The sequence below is a fragment of the Typopeltis vanoorti genome, chromosome 1, assembly GCF_054136105.1.
Source record: "Typopeltis vanoorti isolate ZY-2024b chromosome 1, IOZ_Tvanoo_1.0, whole genome shotgun sequence".
NCBI lineage: Eukaryota > Metazoa > Arthropoda > Arachnida > Uropygi > Thelyphonidae > Typopeltis > Typopeltis vanoorti.
The window spans coordinates 114,136,816-114,157,451 of NC_143549.1; the positions used below are offsets into that span (position 1 = coordinate 114,136,816).

The 20,636-nt window shown below is 35.3% G+C and overlaps 1 protein-coding gene across 1 annotated transcript in view; it reads right to left on the reverse strand.

Annotated features, from left to right (window-relative positions):
* Coq8 (ubiquinone biosynthesis protein COQ8, mitochondrial) overlaps positions 1-20,636 on the reverse strand; it is a 210,537-nt gene that overhangs the window by 122,113 nt on the left and 67,788 nt on the right. Inside the window, exon 4 of the mRNA XM_090398930.1 lies at positions 12,192-12,258. Coding sequence (XP_090255056.1) covers positions 12,192-12,258 — 67 coding nt within the window. The remainder of the gene's footprint in view (positions 1-12,191; positions 12,259-20,636) is intronic.

The following is a 20,636-nucleotide window of genomic DNA, read 5'->3' on the forward strand; positions in this document are numbered from 1 at the left end:
AATTATTGAGAATATCTCTGGGCCAAAATCAATCAGTTACCTTGCAATTATTAGGAGCCTTTTCATGTTTTTTTTTAACAGTACTTTTGCAATTTCTCATCTTTTTCAACACCCACAAAGCATTTCACACCTTTCATGATATTTATTTTCTATATTCTTACAAGAGTCTTCCCATTACTTTTGTTAACCTGCTTTAACACTTAGCTTAGCTCTCTTACATTTTTATCTGTATTGTCTTAGGGCATTTGCTATTTTCAAAATGATTTCTTGTTTTCCAGGACTTCCTCTTTAAACTTTGCCTACAATGGAGTTTTGATTTTTCTATCCTTCACTGGTTCCCCAGCTGAATTAATCAAAATTTTCTTCAGGGTTTGCCACTGAGACGCCAATGTTTGGTTCTTGTTTTTAAATTCTTTAATTTTTTCTTGAATAATATTGAATAGTGGAATTCATAGTTCACCTGCAAAAGCTGCTCCACTTTAATTCTTTTTAAAACACATCATCCATATTTTTATTTTCAATGTGATATCCAATTTTATCCTAATTAAAACAAAGTGATGAGCACTTCCAATTTCAAATCCCCTGTGTATTCTACTGTAGTATCCTGAACCAGTATGAATATCACTATCAATGATAATACAGTCAAGATTTTTCTTCTTTCCATGTGAATTTGTGTACATCTTTACATCTCATCTTAAAACAAGGTGTCAGTGCTAACTAGTTTGCTTCCTGAACAGAAATTCAGTAGGCATTATTATTAGTTTTACCCATGATATTTATCTTCTATATTCTTACCATAGTCTTTCCATGACTTTGGTTTAGCTACTTTCACACATACAGCTTAGCTCTCTTACATACTTCTGTGTATTGTATTTTTCTCCAAATTTTCCCAAACCTTTCTATATGCCAGGATTCATTTCCTACTTTGCTGTTTAGATCTCTAATAAGAATTAGCTTTTCCATTTTGCTTAAGTCAGCTGCCTTGTCCTACAACTGCAAAAATTCCTTGACTCATACTTCCTTGAGAGAGCCTTCTGTGGGATTATATGCACAATTAAGGATCATTGTCCAATTCTCCATTTTGAATTTGGAGCTTAGCTGAATAAATTGTATTCTGTATTGGCTTTTACCACAAAGAAACATGTAGCTCTACTATATAATTCAGAACGCTTAGTCAGAAGGTAAAAAGCAGAGCCTCTCATGAAAAGGAAAATAATACTGAATGCGAGAATTATTTCAGATGACCTTCTCTACTATATGTTCCAGGTAAGATTTATGCAAGTATACCTGAGAGGAGGCTAAGAGAAAGTGTGGAAGAGAGAACCTTGGAGAAGAACAAGCTGATCTAGGATCAGAATTCCACTTTACAACAAAAAGGTTGAGAAATCATGGGAATATAACTTAAGAACATTGTGAGAAGATCTGTTCTTAAATTTTGTAGATCTGGAAAAGCATATCACAATGCATCAAGAGAAAAGCTTTTCAACATGTTATAATTATATGGAGTAAATGGAATTTCATACAGAGCAATATATATCTGAATCTGATTTGAGTAAAATCTAGTTCAGCTCTCCAGAATTTTTAAACTAATTAACTATAACAATTTAGCAAGAAAATTAGAAATAAACAGTCCTATATATGAAAGTAAGTAAGAGCATGAAAATATCTACTACATTTTTAATAGAGAACCAAATTATAAGATCTGTGAACCAAGCATTAGCGAGGACATATATAATGTATCCATTATAATATCTGGTTATACTATAACCAACATGTATAAACCTCTCTTAGTTAAATGGTCTGATCAAGTACTGTCCCAGCAACAACATCCAAGCATAATCATGGGAGATTTTAATATAGTCATCACTCCTTTTGGGGCTACAGAGAGGATGATCTAAATGGTACCTTACTAGTGAACTGGATGGAAAATCAGAACCTCTATCTGATCTCTGATGTCAAAGATAAACCGAGTTTTCTCTCCTCTAGATGGGAAAGATGATATAACCCTGAATTATGTTTTTGTACTGCAGATGATAATGGATGCCACATCCCCATCTCTAGGGCAGTATTAAATAATTTTCCAAATAGCCAACATCGACCTATAATCTATAAAGTAGGCCTAAATATTCCAATCATAAGAACAGTATTAAGACCTAGGTGGAACTTTCTCAAAGCTGACTGGAAATCTTTTAAGAAACAGGTTGACACTGTTATAAGATTTATAAAGCCCACTGTAAATGACTACAATAGATTTTGGCATTATTATTGGTGCTGCCAAATGAACTATTCCAAGAGGTTTTAGGAGAGATTATATTCCAAGCTGGAATAGTGACAGTGAAAGACTGTATAAAGAATTCTCTAATAATAATAATAATCCTACAGTAGTCACTGAGCTGCTGAAGTCTCAACAATGCTAGGAAAGACAAGTGGATTAAGACAATGAACAATTTTAATTTTACTCATTCCAGCCATAAAGTTTGGTCCCTGATTGGGAAGTCTGACCCTAATACAAGGACTTCTGGTAAACTGCTCACCATAAATCCAAAACACATTGCAAACCAGATATCGGACTGGCAAATAAGTTTGTTTGGAATTCCACTCTGAAATGTGTATCATTTCAGAGTGGAATGAAACACATTTTATTTAATATATATAATACATACTAGTCAGTTATATATTGACTCTCTTTATCAATGACCTCTTGCCATCTGTCCACCAACTTCATTATGCCACGTTCATAAAACTCCTGAGGTTTATTGGTGAACAACTGATCCAGGTGTCTTTTGACAGCCTCCTCATTAGCGAAAGTTTGCCTGTTCAGAGAATTCTGCAATGATCGGAATAAGTGGTAATTGGAAGGTGCCAGGTTCGGTGAATACGGCGGATGCGGCAAAACATCCCAGCCAAGATGTAACAATTTACTCTGGGTTGTTAATGATGTGTGGGGTCTGGCATTGTTGTGGTGAAAGACAACTCCTTTCTGGGTACAAAATTAATAACGGAAAAAACTCACGTACAAAGATTATTTAATAGTATAATTTTTGCCTGTGTGTCACAGGCATCTTCAGTACATTAAGCTCAAATTAAACAATAACTGACAATTTCAAAAAAGTGCTGCCTAAGTAGCTGGTGTAAGATAACTAAAAAGGCCAATAACTTTCCTAAAAAAATAAATAATATATATATTATTTAATATATACTATTAAATAATCTTTGTACGTGAGTTTTTTCCGTTATTAATTTTGTATCGATATGTCTACTCACGGTATACCTCTTTTAAAACTCCTTTCTGATTTGCCAATTCAGGATGTTTTGTGCTAATTTCACGGGCCAGTCGCGTTAATTGTGAGCAATAGACAGTTGAATCAATCGTTCTGCCTGACGGTAACACCTCATAGTGGACAACACCTTTATAATCCTACGACACAGAGAGCATGATCTTCTTTGGGTGCAATCTCGCTTTTGAGGTTGTTTGCGGTGGCTCGCTCTTTACTATCACAGGCTTTCACTTCCCAGGAACTTACCCAAGCAGTCAATTCATTGAGGACTGGGAAGACAGCTGGACTCGATAACATCTATCCTGAATTCATCAAGGACTACGGTCCAAAAACTATTAAATGGCTTACTGCTATGTATAATAATATCCTGGACTCTGGCATGCTTCCATCAATTTTTAAAATCTAAAATCATTGCTGTCTTAAAACCTGGCAAAGACTCTACAACTGCTTCCAACTACCATCCTATTGCCTTGTAAGCATCTGCCTGAAACCTCTGGAAAGAATGATATACAACAGAATTTCTCCAAGCATACATAATAGAACTCCTCAGGAATAGGCTGGCTTCAAACCTGATAGAAGTTGTTGTGATCAAGTACTGGCTTTGACAACCTTCATAGAGAGAATGGTTTGAAAAACAATTGAAAACAACAGCGGTATTTGTAGACCTCTCTGCTGCCTATGACACACAGTGTGGAGAGAGGGTCTTATTTTAAAATTCTTAGAAACTATCCCATCACCAAAACTAGCCAACCTAATTAATCAAATGCTAGCAGACAGATGGATACAAGTATCTCTCAATAAATCCAAAAGTAAATTCTTTAAGATTAAAAATGGCCTACCTCAGGGGGATCAATTCTCGCCCCATTGCTTTTTAACTTATGTATTAGTGATATCCCAGTGATAACATCACGGAGATTCATGTATGCTGACGATATTGCCATTGCAACTCAACATTCTACATTCCAAAAAGCTGAGAACATCTTAACTGAAGATCTTGCTGTACTTGATAATACTTTAGATGATGGCAATTACAACCTAACCTGAACAAACCTGAAGTCGCATCCTTCCATTTAAGTAATATCCAGGCCAACTATATCCCAAAACTTTACTTCGGAAATAACCTGGTGAAATATAATAATCATCCAAAATACTTAGGAGTTACCCTAGACAAAAGTTTGACATTTAAATCATCATCTAGAAAATATCACTGGAAAATTAAAAACTCATAATTATATAATGCATAAGCTTGCTGGTACTTCTTGGGGTGATGATGCCAACACACTGCATACTACCGCACTGTCTCTTGTCTATTCTACAGCAGAGTACTGTGCTCCTGTGTGGCTGAACAGCGCACATGCTTCTTTAGTTGATGTCCAGTTGAATCAAACTATGAGGATAATCTCTGGTGCACTAAGATCTACTCCTGGCTACTGGCTCCCAATTCTCAGTAATATAGCCCCTCCCTCACTTCCCAGGACCCAAGCCTTAAGCAAATTACAGACAAAAATAATTGGAAACAGTTTCTTGTCTATCCACCAAGATATTTCCTTCCATACCTCACAAAGATTGTATTGCACTCCTCCTGTTCCTGGAGGAGTGCAATACAAATGAACAACCAGAACTTCGACCTATGCATGTCACGAGGAGAGTATTGGCGTCAACATACCTCCAATCTTCAAATTCCCATTTCAAATTCAACATCTCGTTTGGACGGCTTTGATCTCCCTAAACATGTATGGATCACTTTAAATCGGATCAGAACAGGACATGGGAAATGTAAGCATCTCTTGCATAAATGAAACTGGTCCAATACTCCAAACTGTGAATGTGGAAGTGGGATCCAGACTATCAATCACATTGTAGTTGAATGCTCTATCTACTCATTCGTAGGCACTTTTTTAAACTGACCTCCAGAATCCCTGGAGTGGATCCGGGATTTAAGGATTAAGCTCTGATTCCTGACTCTTAATTTTTAATGTTTAATCATTTCAACCTATTGTATCCCTTTTAATATGATTTTTAAAATTGTTTTTCTGTTGTTTTATGTAATATGTATGTAATATCCTGAGACCTGTACATCATACGCTAATAATAATAAAATAATAATATAGAGAACCTACAGAAGTAAAATATTTCAACTCTTTAGATACAATTTTTAGTGAAGATGCCAAATTAAATATGTAAATAGACAACAGAATAAGCAAAGCTGGTCCAGTGGGTAGCCAGATGAATAATGTTATTTAAAGTGAGAGAAAAATTAGCCAACACACTACACTAGAGGTGTACAAGACAGTGTTTAAACCAATTTTAACTAATGGATCTGAGAGGTCTGAGAAAAATTATGGGAGTGAACAGATGGCATTAATAGCAGAAGCATATTCAAAATGAAGATATTAGGAAGGAACATGACACTGTCAGCATTCATGAATGTGTGAGCAAAGCTAATCTGAGGTGGTACTGTCATCTAGTGGTTTGATGCTAAGATGGCAGGAAAAAAGACCCAGAGGAATACCAGATCTAGGTGGATTGATTCAGTCAGAAGTGCTCTAATGGACAGAAATATCTGATTTGGCAAACACTGTAATCTGACAAGTGAAAGACTAATTTGGAGGAAATTTGTTGTCAGGAAATGAGTAATAATGTAAACTTAATTGTATAGTACATTCATAATATTCTGTACATACTTTCTTTGAGGATATATATCAGGATACTGAAGATGCATTTGAATATTCATAAGGATAATGAATATAACATGGTTTTTATATTGTAATGTAGATGGCAGCTGACAATGCAAATGGGTTAATTTGGAGTACAGACTCTGAACCTAGGGAGAGGGCTTCTCTAGATTTCTGACAAAAAACAGAGAAGCATACAGTGAATTGTTTATTGTATAGTAGGATGTAACTGGCTTTGAATGCCTATGCAGCTGGATGAAAACAACAGGGCCAGGAGATAGAAAATATAGGTTTGATTATTACACACATGCATTCACAAGAATAAAGAACAATAATTTTATTATTGCAAATATTTTAACAAGAAGCTAATGGGCCATCATCAATGCATCACTATAATCACAAAGTAAAGCTAGAAGAAAGAACATTAATCCTATTTATAGAACTGAGGCATGTGCCAGAGTGCCACCACACAGGTAGTTACAAAATAAAATGGGATTGCAAATAAAGGTAAAACTAAAAATAATTGACACTGAAATACAAAATAACAAAATTTAGATAAATAAAATGATTGAATGACACAGCATCATATATTAAAAAAAAGTGGGGGGGGGTGCAAAGGGAAGCATGCTACTGCTTACATTTATGAGAATGACTCACCCTCTCAAATCATGGCAACGATCGACAGTCATTCCAATTTCAGTTTGGACAGTGTTAAAGTGTTTCAGCACTCTCTTTAAATAACTGCTCAAATCTGAAGTGGCAACCAATGTAAAAGGGAGTACCGAACCACAGGATATTATGATCAGTGTCCACTCCATGATGTGGAAGGCCAGATTTTTCAGATTCAGTGTTCTTTTAATCATTTTTTGTCTGAATGTCTTGTTTATCTAAAGCACAAGTGGAGATCATCATATCAGATCTAGTAAACACCAGCAAGGTAGAGAGGGAGCTGTTTATCTTTTGTGGATAGTAACCTGGAGGAGATTTTGTTGACAGGAAATAATGTAGAGACTAAACTGTATATTTTTCAGGATCTTCAATTGCCTCTAAGATATCCATGATGTATGGGATAAGGACTTTTATTACTATTTTGTGACACCTCCAAGGAGTCCAAAGACTCATCGAGGGAGGGCACCTGCTCTACAACTCTCCTTCTCCACCACTTCCATCCATCTTCATCATCTACACCAATGGCATCTACTGCCCACCACCACTAGTATTTTTTGTCTGTAAATTGCATGTACCCTAAAGGCTGATTTGTCTGTATGCAGGATGAAAAACCCGAGTTTCTGAGAAAAAAATTCTACTACCTCCTTACGAGATTGGCTAACTCACCTTCAATTGAAAAAAAAAAAACATATAAAGATTACTCTCATTACAAAGAGAATTAAACTAAGGCATTTTCCAATAGAAGGATGCAATGTACTGTCATTCTTCCAATTATGCTATGGAGGCATTAAATGTAATTTCTCTAAGAACCTGTACAGGTTCTTAGGGAAAGGCATGCAAGTGTCTAGACTCCTTTAAATATCCTTGAGGTGAAGCTGTTCTGCAATATGATCACTGGATGGTCCCCAGTTCTGTTAGAGATCCTTACAGTTGGAGTAGTTAACATGTGCTCTATTGAGCAAAGATTTAAAAGATACCTATTTTCTGAGATGGATGATGGGTATCGTAAAATCTTTGCTCAATAGAACAGATATTATGTGTTCCAATTCCAAGGATCTGCAACAAGAATTGATCACCATTCAATGCATTATACCGTAAAATGACTTCACCTCATTGCATAGCATCAAGTGGATACTGAACACGATATCCTGGTCAGCTAGTCTTTTACATCGTTGCAAGTTTAGATTTAAGCAGTTATTTAAAGAATTGCTGAAGCACTTCTCCACTGTCCAAACTTAAATCAGAGTGACTGTCTATTTGTTGCCAAGATTTATGAGAGTAGCATTCTCATAAAGGGAGAGCAAGCAACAACATGCTCCCCCTCTTCCTCTCTCCTTTTAAATATATAATTCTGTCAATCATTTTATTTATCTAATTTTTGTTATTTTAGTGTTTGAAATTTATTTTAATTTTAGTTTTGGCTTTAACTGTAATCTCATTTTATTTTGTAACCACCCACTAGTGGCTCTCTGGAAGATGGTTCAATTCTGTAAATAAGAGATAAACATTCTTTGTTCTAATTTCACCTTGTGATTATGCTTATGCTGATGATGGCCCATTAGTTGCTGGCTGAAATATCTGCAATAATAAAATTATTATTCTTTATTTTTGTGAATACATGTGCCTAATGTTCATTACTATATCACAAGTGTCATTAAAAACTTGGAAAATACAAGTGTTTTTGGGAAAGACAGAAACACAGAAATTACCTCAAGGCTCTGTTAAGGAACTGGAAGGCATTACTGGCATCAGTACAGGAAGTGAATTTAATTGATTGATTCTTGCAAAGTAAAAAATCTGTTTATTTAGAAGTATAACATCGTCTGCATGAAGCAAAGAGCTGACATTAACATCTCCAATTTTGATATCATGTGGTATTAAACATGATATTAAAATTGGAGATGTTAATGTCACCTCTTTGCTTTATGCAGACGATGTTATACTTCTAAATAAATCTGCTACAAGTCTGCAAGATTCCCTGACTAAATTCAATAATTGTTGTAATAGATATGGTATGAAGGTCAACAATAAAAAGACAAAGAACAATAAAAATAGGAGAAGCATTGAAAATGTTAACTGCTTTGTGAACGGAGAACCTGTGGAACAAGTAAAACATTTCAGCTACTTAGGCACGATTTTTAGTGAAGATAGCAAATTAAGTATGGAAATAAACAACAGAATCAACAAAGCTGGTATGCTAGGAAGTCAATTGAATAAATTCATATGGAATAAGAGAGAAATTAGTCGGAACACTAAATTAGCTGTATACAAGGCAGTGTTCATACCAGTTTTAACCACCATACTGGCCATTATGGATCAAATACTCATCCTCATATCCATCATATTTCATTGTAATATCAATGGTACTGCAATTTTAATATGCACTTTGCATCCATGATAAACTGGACGTATATATACGTCTTGGCCAGTAGCGTGGTTAACTTATGGATCTGAGAGCTGGATCAGAAGTAAAACACTTGACCAAAGACTAGAGACTGCAGATATGAGAGTCCTGAGAAAGATTAGAGGTGTGAACAGATGGCATCAATGGCAATATCATATTAAAAATGAGGATATTAGGAAAGAACTTGACATTGTCATCATCCAGGAATGTGTTAGCAGAGCTAATCTCAGGTGGTATGGTCACTTAAACAGAATGGATGAGGAAAGATTAGCAAAACAATGGTTCTCTGCCAGGTTGGCAGCAAAACGACCCAGAGGAAGACCAAGATATAGGTGGATTGATACGGTACAAAGTGCCTTAGACAATAGAAATATAAGATCTGATAATGTTGGAGTCTTGACAAGTAACAGACTGATTTGGAGGAAAATTGTAGATAGGAAGTTAGTAATGATGTAAATTCTTCATGAAGTACTATCATATCCTGTACACCCCTTGAGGGTACATGGAAGGAATTTGATGATGATAATAAAAAATCTGTTGATGAATTTTTATGAAACTATTGTGAGCTTCAGTGTACACAGAGTGAAGCTGGAGTTTTTATAAACAACCATTTGAGTTGTTGACAAAAGTGTTTTTTGTTTGTTTTTAATGTCAGCCCCACAATGAGAGGTCACAATGTGTGAGAGGTGATTAGGAAGAAGAAAAGAATTTGTTTATGTGTTTTTTCAAGACCTGAATTTTGTAATCACTGAGAAAAACAGTAATGGAGAAGACTGTTCCAAAGAACAGAGGTGTAGGGAATGAAGTAATGCAGCAAAATATATCTATATGAAAGTGAATGGAGGGAGTCAGTAAGTCAGGGGGTTATCACAATTAAGCAAACTGTCCACTTCTGAATACAATTGAGTATTCTAAAGGTGGTCTAATGTGTAATGCCCCAATGTAAAGTTGAGTGAATTGATTTAAACTTTATAAAGTATCAACAGTTGAGCACTTCTCTCTTGCTAACACTTTCTGGAAGATGAAGAAGCTATAGACCAGATGCGCTTATACCATGATAGATTAGATGTGCGAGTTAACCTTGCACATCTAATCCTGGTGAATTTTAATGCTATAAAAATGCCATCCTGGAAATGATAGGATGGCATTTTGGTAGCATTAATATTCACCAGGTTGTCTTCATCCCACTTGAGAATGGCAAGGAGATCAGTGTTTACAGTATTGTTAAAGAAGATCTGGAGGCATGAATTATCTGGGCACTACTAGGCTTGGAAAATGAAGGAGGAAAAAAGTGTACTATCACTGTCATTTGTTGACAAAATTATGAACAGGAATGGAAGTCACAGAGAGAGAGAGAGAATCACTGATGTGGTATAGGAGAAAGCATGTAGGTGACAGCACTTAGGTTTGGGTCCACCAGCATTAATACTGAAAAATCTGTTGAAAGGAAACCATCCACCATGACTCACAATGAATGAGAGAGGAAGCTGGCAATCCATTCACAAAGGGAAGGAAGAATACCATAAAATGGTAAGAAGGCAGTAATGCCAAACTTGATCAAATGCCTTGGAAATATCAACAGTGACCACTTGAGTTTCTGCAAATTTCTCCAAGGCCTGGGTGTAAAGGTGGGTGAGGCTGACTAGGAGATCAGCTGTGAAACAAAATGGTGAAATTCATATTGGTGATCACTAACTGGTAAGTCTCCAAGTAGTAAAATAGTTGCTGTTGATGATCTTTGCAATTATTTTTGAGAGTAGTGAGGTCTGAACAATAGGGCAATAGTTTGAAGGTTTTGGGAACAGGCTGGAAAAAAAAAAAAAAAAGCTTGCTTCAAACAGTTGGACAGATAGCAGGTGAGAATGTGATCTCAAGTAGAAGATATAAGATAGGTGTAAGTTCTGAAACAAGCTTTTAGCACAGATGGAGGAATATCATCAGGGGGCAGTAGACATATTGGTATCAAGGCTACTGAGTATTTTTTGGATGTCCAGCTGGAAAAAATTCAGAGGTGGAATACTGTGGATAGTTTGTGGAATGATAACAGGATTTCTGCTTTGACTATCTATACTAGTGTTACTCAAACTTTTCTAGCTGCAGCCCACTAGCCTTCACACACCACCTTTTAATGATAGGTCATATTTTATCAGTGGAGGTGAATGTTCATATGCATCTGTAAGTACAAAATTGTGGAGTCTTGTAAAGTAGTATTTAACTGTAAAGTAAGAATTATGAATAACTTTTTTTTTTAATTAATAAGATTTTTAATATATTGTATTCTAAACTGTACCTGAAAATTTACAAACCAAGATTGAAAAAAATATTTACTAAAAAATTCTCCTGCCATCTAAAATCATTTACTGTCTAAAATACTTTCAGATGGCATATGATAAAAAAAAAAAAACCACAAGAAACCTTTATAAGTCTTTCACCTAAAGATGAATTGGTTTCATATGAAGATTGTAAACTTTCTGTGGTCTTTCTTTCTGAAAAGGGAGATCAGCTGTGAAAAGGGAGAAAAGTGGCCAGAGAATGAATGAATGCATGTACACATGCATTCATTCATTTGTTCTGTGTGTGCGTGTGTGTGTGTGTGTGTGTGTATACAGAAGATGTCTGAACATACATGGTACCACTTTTGTGCCTGAAGTAATCATATAATAAGCAGAGGTTCTTAAGAATAAGAGACTGAAAATTTGCTTCAATGACTATAAACAGTGGTGAAAATTAATTATGTTAATACTGACACTACATAGATATATTCTCTGGAATGAGATGTCTGAACATACATGGTACCACTTTTGTGCCTGAAGTAATCATATAATAAGTAGAGGTTCTTAAGCATAAGAGACTGAAAATTTACTTCAATGATTATAAACAGTGGTGAAAATTAATTGTGTTAATACTGACACTACATAGATATATTTGTGAACTGAATGCGAAAAAAAGTTTTTTTTTTTTTTTTTTAATTTGTTGATAGATGGCAAAGATTTTGTATATTTATGTGCCACTAAATAGCACATAAGAATAAATATAACTGTAATACTTCAAGGAGACACTTCCAGATTAGCTAGTACCTAACCTCTGCCATGTCAGAGATAAGAAACTAACTCATCTAGTTAAAGAAGGCATATGAAGTTGATTTACCAGTGATGTACAACTTACCTCCATATGACATTAATCTACCAACTCTTGAGGCAGGAACTTTTCGTTCTTTGGAACGTTCATTTAACTACAGATAGAAACAGTTTATTAGAATAACTGTACAATCAAGGAGCTGCTGACTCACTGTAGGAAGTCAGTATATTAGGAAGTCAGTACATAATTTTATTCATGTTTAAAAATACTATAATCATAAATGTTATTACTATTCCAAATTAATATTTATAAAGAACAGAAAACTGTCAAAGCATAAAAACCTCTCTTTTTATGACAAAAAAAACTTGAGTCTAATTCAAAGATACAAAAGTATACATTATCGAATTAGATAAAGAATTATCACCATGGATACCAAATAGCATAAAAATGAGAAAAATTGGATGGACATACACACACACTGGACAAAACATTACAGATACCTACCTAATACCGTTTATCCTCTCCTCCTTTAGCACAAATAACAGCCTGTACTCTCCGAGGCATGGCTGGAATTATCTCCAGCATCTGGTGGAGTCAATGCCTCGGAGAGTACAGGCACAGTTATTGACTATAACTGTGCCTTAGATGTTGGTCCTGGATACATGTAAGTCTGATGTTTCGAGACCTTGGGGCTGCTGGATGGTCCCAAACTCAGACGAGTGTTTCCTTGAGCCATGCCTGGGTGGGCTGCATGCAACCACCAGCACATTGTCCTGCTGAAACAGACCATCAGCTGCAGGATGTGTGAAGGCCATGAGAGTGCGCAGGTGGTCAGCACATTTTGGTAATTCGTAGTGTTTAAGGACCTCTCCAGACACACACTAAGGGAACTAATGCGAAAGCTCCCTAAGCCATCACAGAGCCACCACCTCCGTGAACATCCCCAACCTGGCACGACAGGGCCATGGCCTTGTGTCGATGCCACACTTGTACCCTCAGGTCAGCTAGGTACAACTGATAATGGGATTCATCAGATCAACATGACTCTGGTCTACTCTGCAGAGGCCCAGTTTTGATCGTCCTGACACTAGGCGGTGCAATGCCCAATGACAAGCTGTCAACAGTGGTACACATTTAGGGTATTGGCTCCTGTAGCTCATGGTATGCAGGGTATGGTGTACTGTTTGCTCACTGAAACTGCTTGGACCTCTGAGATTGAAACCAGATGTGATTTGTGCTGCCACCTGCAGTTGGTCTGTAAGAGCCTGGACAGCCTATGTCGACTCTGGTCAACAATGGCGTGTGGTCAGCAGTCACTTACTTGCTGGGTGCTGGTAAGTCCGTTGATCGTATACTCATGGTAGACTCTTGTACGATTGCCCTTGAGAACCCTATGGTTCTTACCACTTGGACGATAGAATGACCCATCTGTCTTGTGCTGATAATACAGCCATGATCAAAGTTGCTAAGATCACCACATTTACTCATGTTTGTCAATTGCGACACACTGTTGGGAAGCCCCCGATGTCTGCCATTTACTGTCTGCGTGTGGTGTTTGGTATGTTTCATCACTCTGCATTGGGGATGCAGGGTCAACTTCCCATCTGTAATGTTCTGAGGGTGTGAGTGTGTGTGTGTGTGTGTGTGTATCAAGGTATCAAGGGTGAATATTCCAGGTGTGCTAGGTGTGCAGTGCACATCCACAGAATAGCAATAATACCGATATTATATTTTTGCATTTATTTCCGCTAAAGACTCTTCCAGTTGTTTCCTATCTTCACATCATTCCTAAAATTAAACACAATATACTAATGTTTCATGAAGAGGACACCTTTTCGATGAGTAAACATTGCATCACATTCGTGTTAATAGCCCAGGTGTGCAGTCACAAATACATACACCTTTGAGCAGTTTGAACAGACATACAAATGGTGCAGAGGGTCAAATTCTTAGCGTTCATTCCAGTGGTTTTAAACAGCTTAGAAGGCGAGGCAGGGGGGAGCACTAAGACAATAGCACCTAGAAATCAGTGACTGTGATTGGTTATTGTGTCATCCAATCCAATTTTGAACAACTGTCATTTGTCATGAGTACATTAATACTGATATAGACAAGTAATTTTTCTATAAATAATTTATAACTTTTTTGCCCATATTTACAATGGGAAACATTGTTGACGATCTCCTGAATGTCCCATTTTCTACCAGATTGTATGATCGATTATAGTCAAAGGAGGTTGGAACTTGTGTATAAATAAGAAAAATTAGTTATTTCAGCCATTCTTCGTTTCAATCCGGAAAAATAATAATTTCCCAAGCGATTACTTTTTCCGATATCTGTGTGTGTGTATTATATGGCTGTATTTAAAAATCGTATTAACATTTAAATTATCCGTGTCTCACTCTAGTATTAGCCAATAATAATTTAATCTTATCACAAAGCGTAAACCTATGAGCTTCTCACATAAACAGCACACGTGAAGCATAGCTATTGTTCATTTGACCTTCATATTTAAAATTATATTAATTGATCATTTAAAGTATTCAAAGTTATCCTAGAATTAATTGCATTGGACCAATTAAGATGAGTGCTGATGCACTATGCACTCTTAAAACTTTCATACATCAATAACAATGCAATCATACAGTCAAACTGATGTGAATTTTGTAGGGCATAAGCCACCTGACAGAGCACACCCAACCTAAATGGGCATGTGATAAAAGTGACACACACACACACACACACACCACACAGGCTCACATATATATATTTAAGAAAGTTTTTAAAAGAATCAAAATCTTAAACAGCTCTCCCACATAAACAGCAGATTCAAATATGGAATCTGCTGTTTGCATAAATATACAATATAGAGAATAAGTAAAACAATTTGAAAACAAAAGCCAACTCTTAGAGACTAAATAGCCCAAATATGAATAAAATGTTGATTAAACCAAGGAAGAAGGTGACGAAGCACGTGAAGTAGGTTGTTTTGAAAGATAAGAAAAGAGGATGATGTACTTACAATGTTAAAAGAGGCAGGGTGGGTAAAGAAGAAATTGTACTGAAAGTTCTTAGTAAGGAACAGCATGTCATAATAATCAAAGTTCTGATATGTACTATATAATTACTAACATCATGTTCACAATTTTCTTCCAAATTAATCTGTTATTTGTTATTTCTCCAATAAAATTTCTGACATCCAAGGCACTTTTAGCTGAATCAATCCACCCTGACCTTGAGTGAAATAAATTAGACAAAGTAAATATAAAATTTAATGCAATTAGTACAAATATTTCTTTCCAAAACTAACAGTACATCATCAGTGGACCAAAGAAGCAATCCAAAGAGACAGAATACGAGGCAAATACAACACTCATTTAACCAATAACAGCTAAGATCACATGCTAGACGGATCATGTCAAATATATAATAAATCATTTCTGATATTTACACAGGATGAGAATCTCTCAAATTTTTGGGGAAGGAGGGAGAGAGAGAAAGAGATGCAATCATTCCTATTTAAAATTTAAATAAGGCCAGTGAAAAAGGGTTTGAAGTTTTTTTGATGATGAGGAATTGTTAAATTGTGAATGAAGCTATGTTATGTAATTTATTATTTTTCATTCACATTTAACATTGCTTATTAAATATTAATCATGACTTATATAAAATTATTTATTATTCCCTAATTGAGAATTACTAATTGAATATTTATTCAAAACCTGACCTACTATTATTTTATAAAATATTAAAATGTATAGAATTTTGTATAACCAAATATATATGATGTAACGTAAAATGTTATTTTATATTTAACTGTATATGTAATCAAAAAGTTGATGAAGTAGCTTAAATATTTTGTTGTTCTTATTTGTGAAATATTCAATGTTATGTAATCACTGTAGTAGTAGTAAAAGAGCATACATTACATTAGCGAAATGTTTACGCTTAGTCTGTTGTCATGGAGACGCACGCGTAAACAACCACGAGTGAAGAGAGCGTGGCGTTCGAAAGTAAGGTGGGAGTGAAGGTCATAGATAGAGAAGAGAAAAGTGAAGGAAGGTCATAGATAAGATAGAGAGGAAGAGAAGAATTATTATTAAGCGAGTGAGGAGAGAGTTTTGCGGAACCAAGATTATAAAATCCTCAGGGCAGAAATTTATGAGTAAAGTGTTCGGAAGTGAACCTATAAGTAGTGAAACATAAAGTTTAATGTTATAAGCGAAATCTGCTGTTGTTATGAAGAAAGGTTGATGCCGTAATCAGATAAAAGGAAAATGGACAGTCAATGCGAAAATTCTGATTAATGCCAGTTAATCTGGATTACGATTAAATTCTATGTTGCCCTAGGAAAGAGTTATATTGATTACTTGGAGAAAAGTGAACAAGAAAAGATATCAGTACTTAATTACTGTTGTTTGGAATAGTGAAGTGCGACTAACAATAGTACAGTTTAAACTGTAGAGAATTTTTATTATGTGTGTTCCGCTAACGTTAATTAAGTTTGTTCATAAGTGCTCTCTCAATAAATTGATGTATTGAAGAATCTGTCTGGTAAGAATAGTTGTATAAGTTTGTCTAATTTAGCATTAACTGTGATATATTTCCGATGCTCAAGGTCCGGAATATATTTGCTTGGAATATTGCTTACGTAGTTTATTGCCTGCTGTGAATATAAACATTGAGCTGATAGATTTGTGAAGACTGATTAATTGTGAAGTTGTTATGTTAACCTGAGATAAGTAGATTTGTGTTTTTGAGACTGTGAATTGTAAATGGAAGTTAGAACATTGATTTAGCATGAGTGACCTAAGAAGTTGTATTAAGTTAATTGTATAGTTCCATTTTAAAATAGAGTTATTGTATTTGTTAACCATATCATATATTAAATGTTTTATTTTGTTGATCTAAATATTGTGTTTGCCTGAATTCCTTATTATTGCACCGTTCATAAATATTCGAATCTTGCGGGAACCCCAAGTAAAAATGATAATAGATGATTCGGCCTAATGAGATGACTGTTAACTTAATTTAGAACTGATCCTACTATTTATATAGACTAATCTAAGAATAGGGTGGCGCAGTATAAATATAAATTTCCCTACTTTTGGATCGGTGATCATTTCGTAATTAGTTGTATTATTCATAAAGGTGACTTGAAACTAGATAGATTTAGAACACCACAGAAAAGAGTCGTCACGACAGAATCATCAAAAAAAAAAAAAAAAAGAAAAAAAAAAGAAGCAGTTTTATATTTAAAACTGCTTCTATGGAGAAGGTGAGCAGACTTGAATTTTTGAAGTTTAAGATATATTCAGTGAAGTATTGATGTTCACTAATTGATTTTCCAAGGAACAATCTATCTGTCCAAAGCATGTAAAAGAATCTGGTAAACACAAGCAAGGGACAAAAGTGAAAGTTGATAATTTTTTAGTTAGTAATGGATCAGAAATTTTGCTGATTAGAAAGTATATGGATATCAGGTAAAACTTCAGATTCTGCCTATATGGTTATAAGTGCCATAACTATATTGTGTCAGAACTCTTGTGTTCTATTGCAGTATTACTGAGCATAGTTAAGGAATATAGGAGTCAGTGAATTAAATGTGTGTATTCAATGAATGCAAAGGTTTTATAGCCATTTGATTCCATTAAAGCTTTGACTGTGAGGAGTTCTTGTTGTAATGATGAAGAAGAACAAATCTTATGTGCTCTCTTAACTAAAGATTTGACAACTCCAATTTTATGGGAAGTAGGATGTGCAGAACTTCAATGTATATATCTTTCACAAAAGGATGAATAGATATTGGAAAGGGTTCTGAGATTATTGACTAAGGTGGTTTGTTTTAGGTCTCTGGAATGCTGAACACAAAGAAATATTGAGGAAATGCAACTTGCAGCTTAGTGGATAAGAGAGCTGGGGGAGGGGGAATATGACTGAGACAAACAATTTTATCAAAAAGATGTTTTATTAATTGCTTATATTTTGCTGAATTTCAAATCAGCATGATCAGAGCACAACACACTTGTACATGCGACAGTGAGTGAGTGAAACAATACATTTGCAACTTGAACATTAATGAAATTAGTACAAATATTTCTTTCCAAAACTAACAGTACACAATCAGTGTGGACCAAAGAAGCAATTCAAACAGACAGAATATGAGTGTAATCTTCTTGTATAATACGAGTATAATCTTCTTGATCATGGATCAAGAAGATTATAACAGAAAAATGCAAGATCTCCTATGTGACAGTTCCACGTACCAAATTATACATCAAGACCCCACTATGTCTCAAAAGAAAAAAAGTCCGAAAATTACTGAAAAAAGTGACGTCCTGGCCCAAAGAAATCATCACAAACATAAAATTAGTTCATGTTAAACCATCCTGGATTTATGGATTACCAAAAATACACAAACCTAATATCCCCCTACACCCCATAGTCGATAGCATAGATAGTCCCATGTATAAACTGGACCAAGTTAGCCAAGTCGCTTGCTCCCCTTACTGGCAACTCCTCTACTTTTGTAAAAAATTCAGTCTATTTCAAAACACTAATTAAAAATCTTATCTTAAAAAATTCAGACATAATGGTTAGCTTTGATGTCACCTCTATTTACCAATGTACCACTTATAAACACTCTTGATTAATCAAGTCTAAATAACAGCCTAAATGTAGGCTGTTATTTTGATGCAGTAAGGTAATTCTTTTTCAGAATGAGGCCAAATGAGAATCAAATATATAAAGAACTCAGAAAGAAGGCTGAGGATGAATGGTTAAAAACAAAATATCTTCTAGGTAGTTTAAATAATAATTAGCCATGTGTGGGGACAGAAATATCTTGTCTCAATAAGAAGACCAAGAGACCCATGGATTCAACATGGGAACTAATCAAAAGAAGGCAGATGGAAAAACAGAGACACAGGGAATGAAGATATAAAAGATTACATAGAGAAGTCAGAAGAGTGATCAAGCAGGACAAGGAAAAGTTCTATACTAACGAATGTGAAGAGATAGAGTTACAGATGAAAGATGTTTAATTATGTTCAAGATCTAAAGCACAAGATTAAGCCCAAATTGAATGTCATCAAAGACAGGAATGGAGCGTTACTAACAGAAGAATTGGAAATCGAAAACAGATGGAAAGAATACTATACTGTGAGGGAACTGTACAATAGAGTGGATAAAGAAAATTTGGAGGAGCCCTCTCACTAGGAAAATTCCAATTTGGAACCTCCTCCACTTAGGCATGAAGTTGAAAGAGTAGTTAAGCAGCTTAACAGCAATATGGTGTTATGGAATCCCAGCAGAGTTAATTAAGGCCACAGGGAATGGGGTGGGGGATAAGAGTGTTTCATAGATTGATTACAAGGATATGGGAGACAGGATCATGACATAGAGATTGGAATAAGTCAGTTTTCATATCACTACATAAGAAAGGAGATATGAAGGCTTGCAAGAACTAATAAACTATTCTCATGCAAGCAAAATTTCATTGAAGATCATGCTAAATAGGATTGAGGCCAAAGTTGAGACAGCGATGCCTGAGGAACAAGCAGGTTTCAGGTAAGGGCACCAGAGATCCTTTGCCTTAGACAGATCATAGAAAAATATAAAAAATTCAGACTCCCTCTGGTAATGTGTTCTTTAGAACAATTTAAATACAGCATGTGAAACTATGAGAAGTAATGAAAAGAATGGGTTTTCCTCAGCACACTATCAGGTTAATAGCCAACTTGTACAGGGAGCAAGAAGCCACAGTAAGAACAGGTGTTGGATTGAATGATTGGCTTCAGGTTGGAAAAGGAGTTAGGCAAGGATGTTTACTTTCTCCTCACTTGTTTAGTATATATGCGGAGGACATCATGCATGAAGCATTGGATAATTATAGGTGGTAGATCAGTAATCTGAGGTATGTTGATGATACCATACTCCACTGTAATGACAAGGAAGAACTAGGACAAATTCTTGATAAAGTTAACAAGATCATTAATAACAGAGGACTTCAATGCAAAACAAAGATTATCGTTCTCAAAGGAAATACAAATGGGGAAGCTCTTGAGAAATAAGTGTACCTTAATGGAGAAAGAATTGAGTAAGTCAGCAAGTTTGAGTACCTGGGATCCATTATTAATGTGAAGAATTGCTGTTCAGAAGACATCAAAAGAAGATTAGGAATGGCTAAAACAACAGTCAGAGATTTGTCTAAAATCTGGAAGGATGGATCTATCTCCATGGAACAAATTTGAGGATTTTGGATGCAGCTGTTTTTTCAACAGAGACTTACGGATGTGAGACTTGGAACCTAAAGAAGTCAGATAAGAAAAGAATAGTTGCTTTTGAGATGTAGTGTGTTACAAAAGGATGTTGAGGATATCATATACTGAAAGGCACAAATGAATGGTGTTAGAAAAGATCAGTAGAACTTTAAGGTTCCTTAAGGATATTGATAGAAGAAAGTTAATATATTTTGGATAAATTGAAAGGATGGAAGGAGGACTTCTCAGAACAGTAATAGCAGGTAAAGTT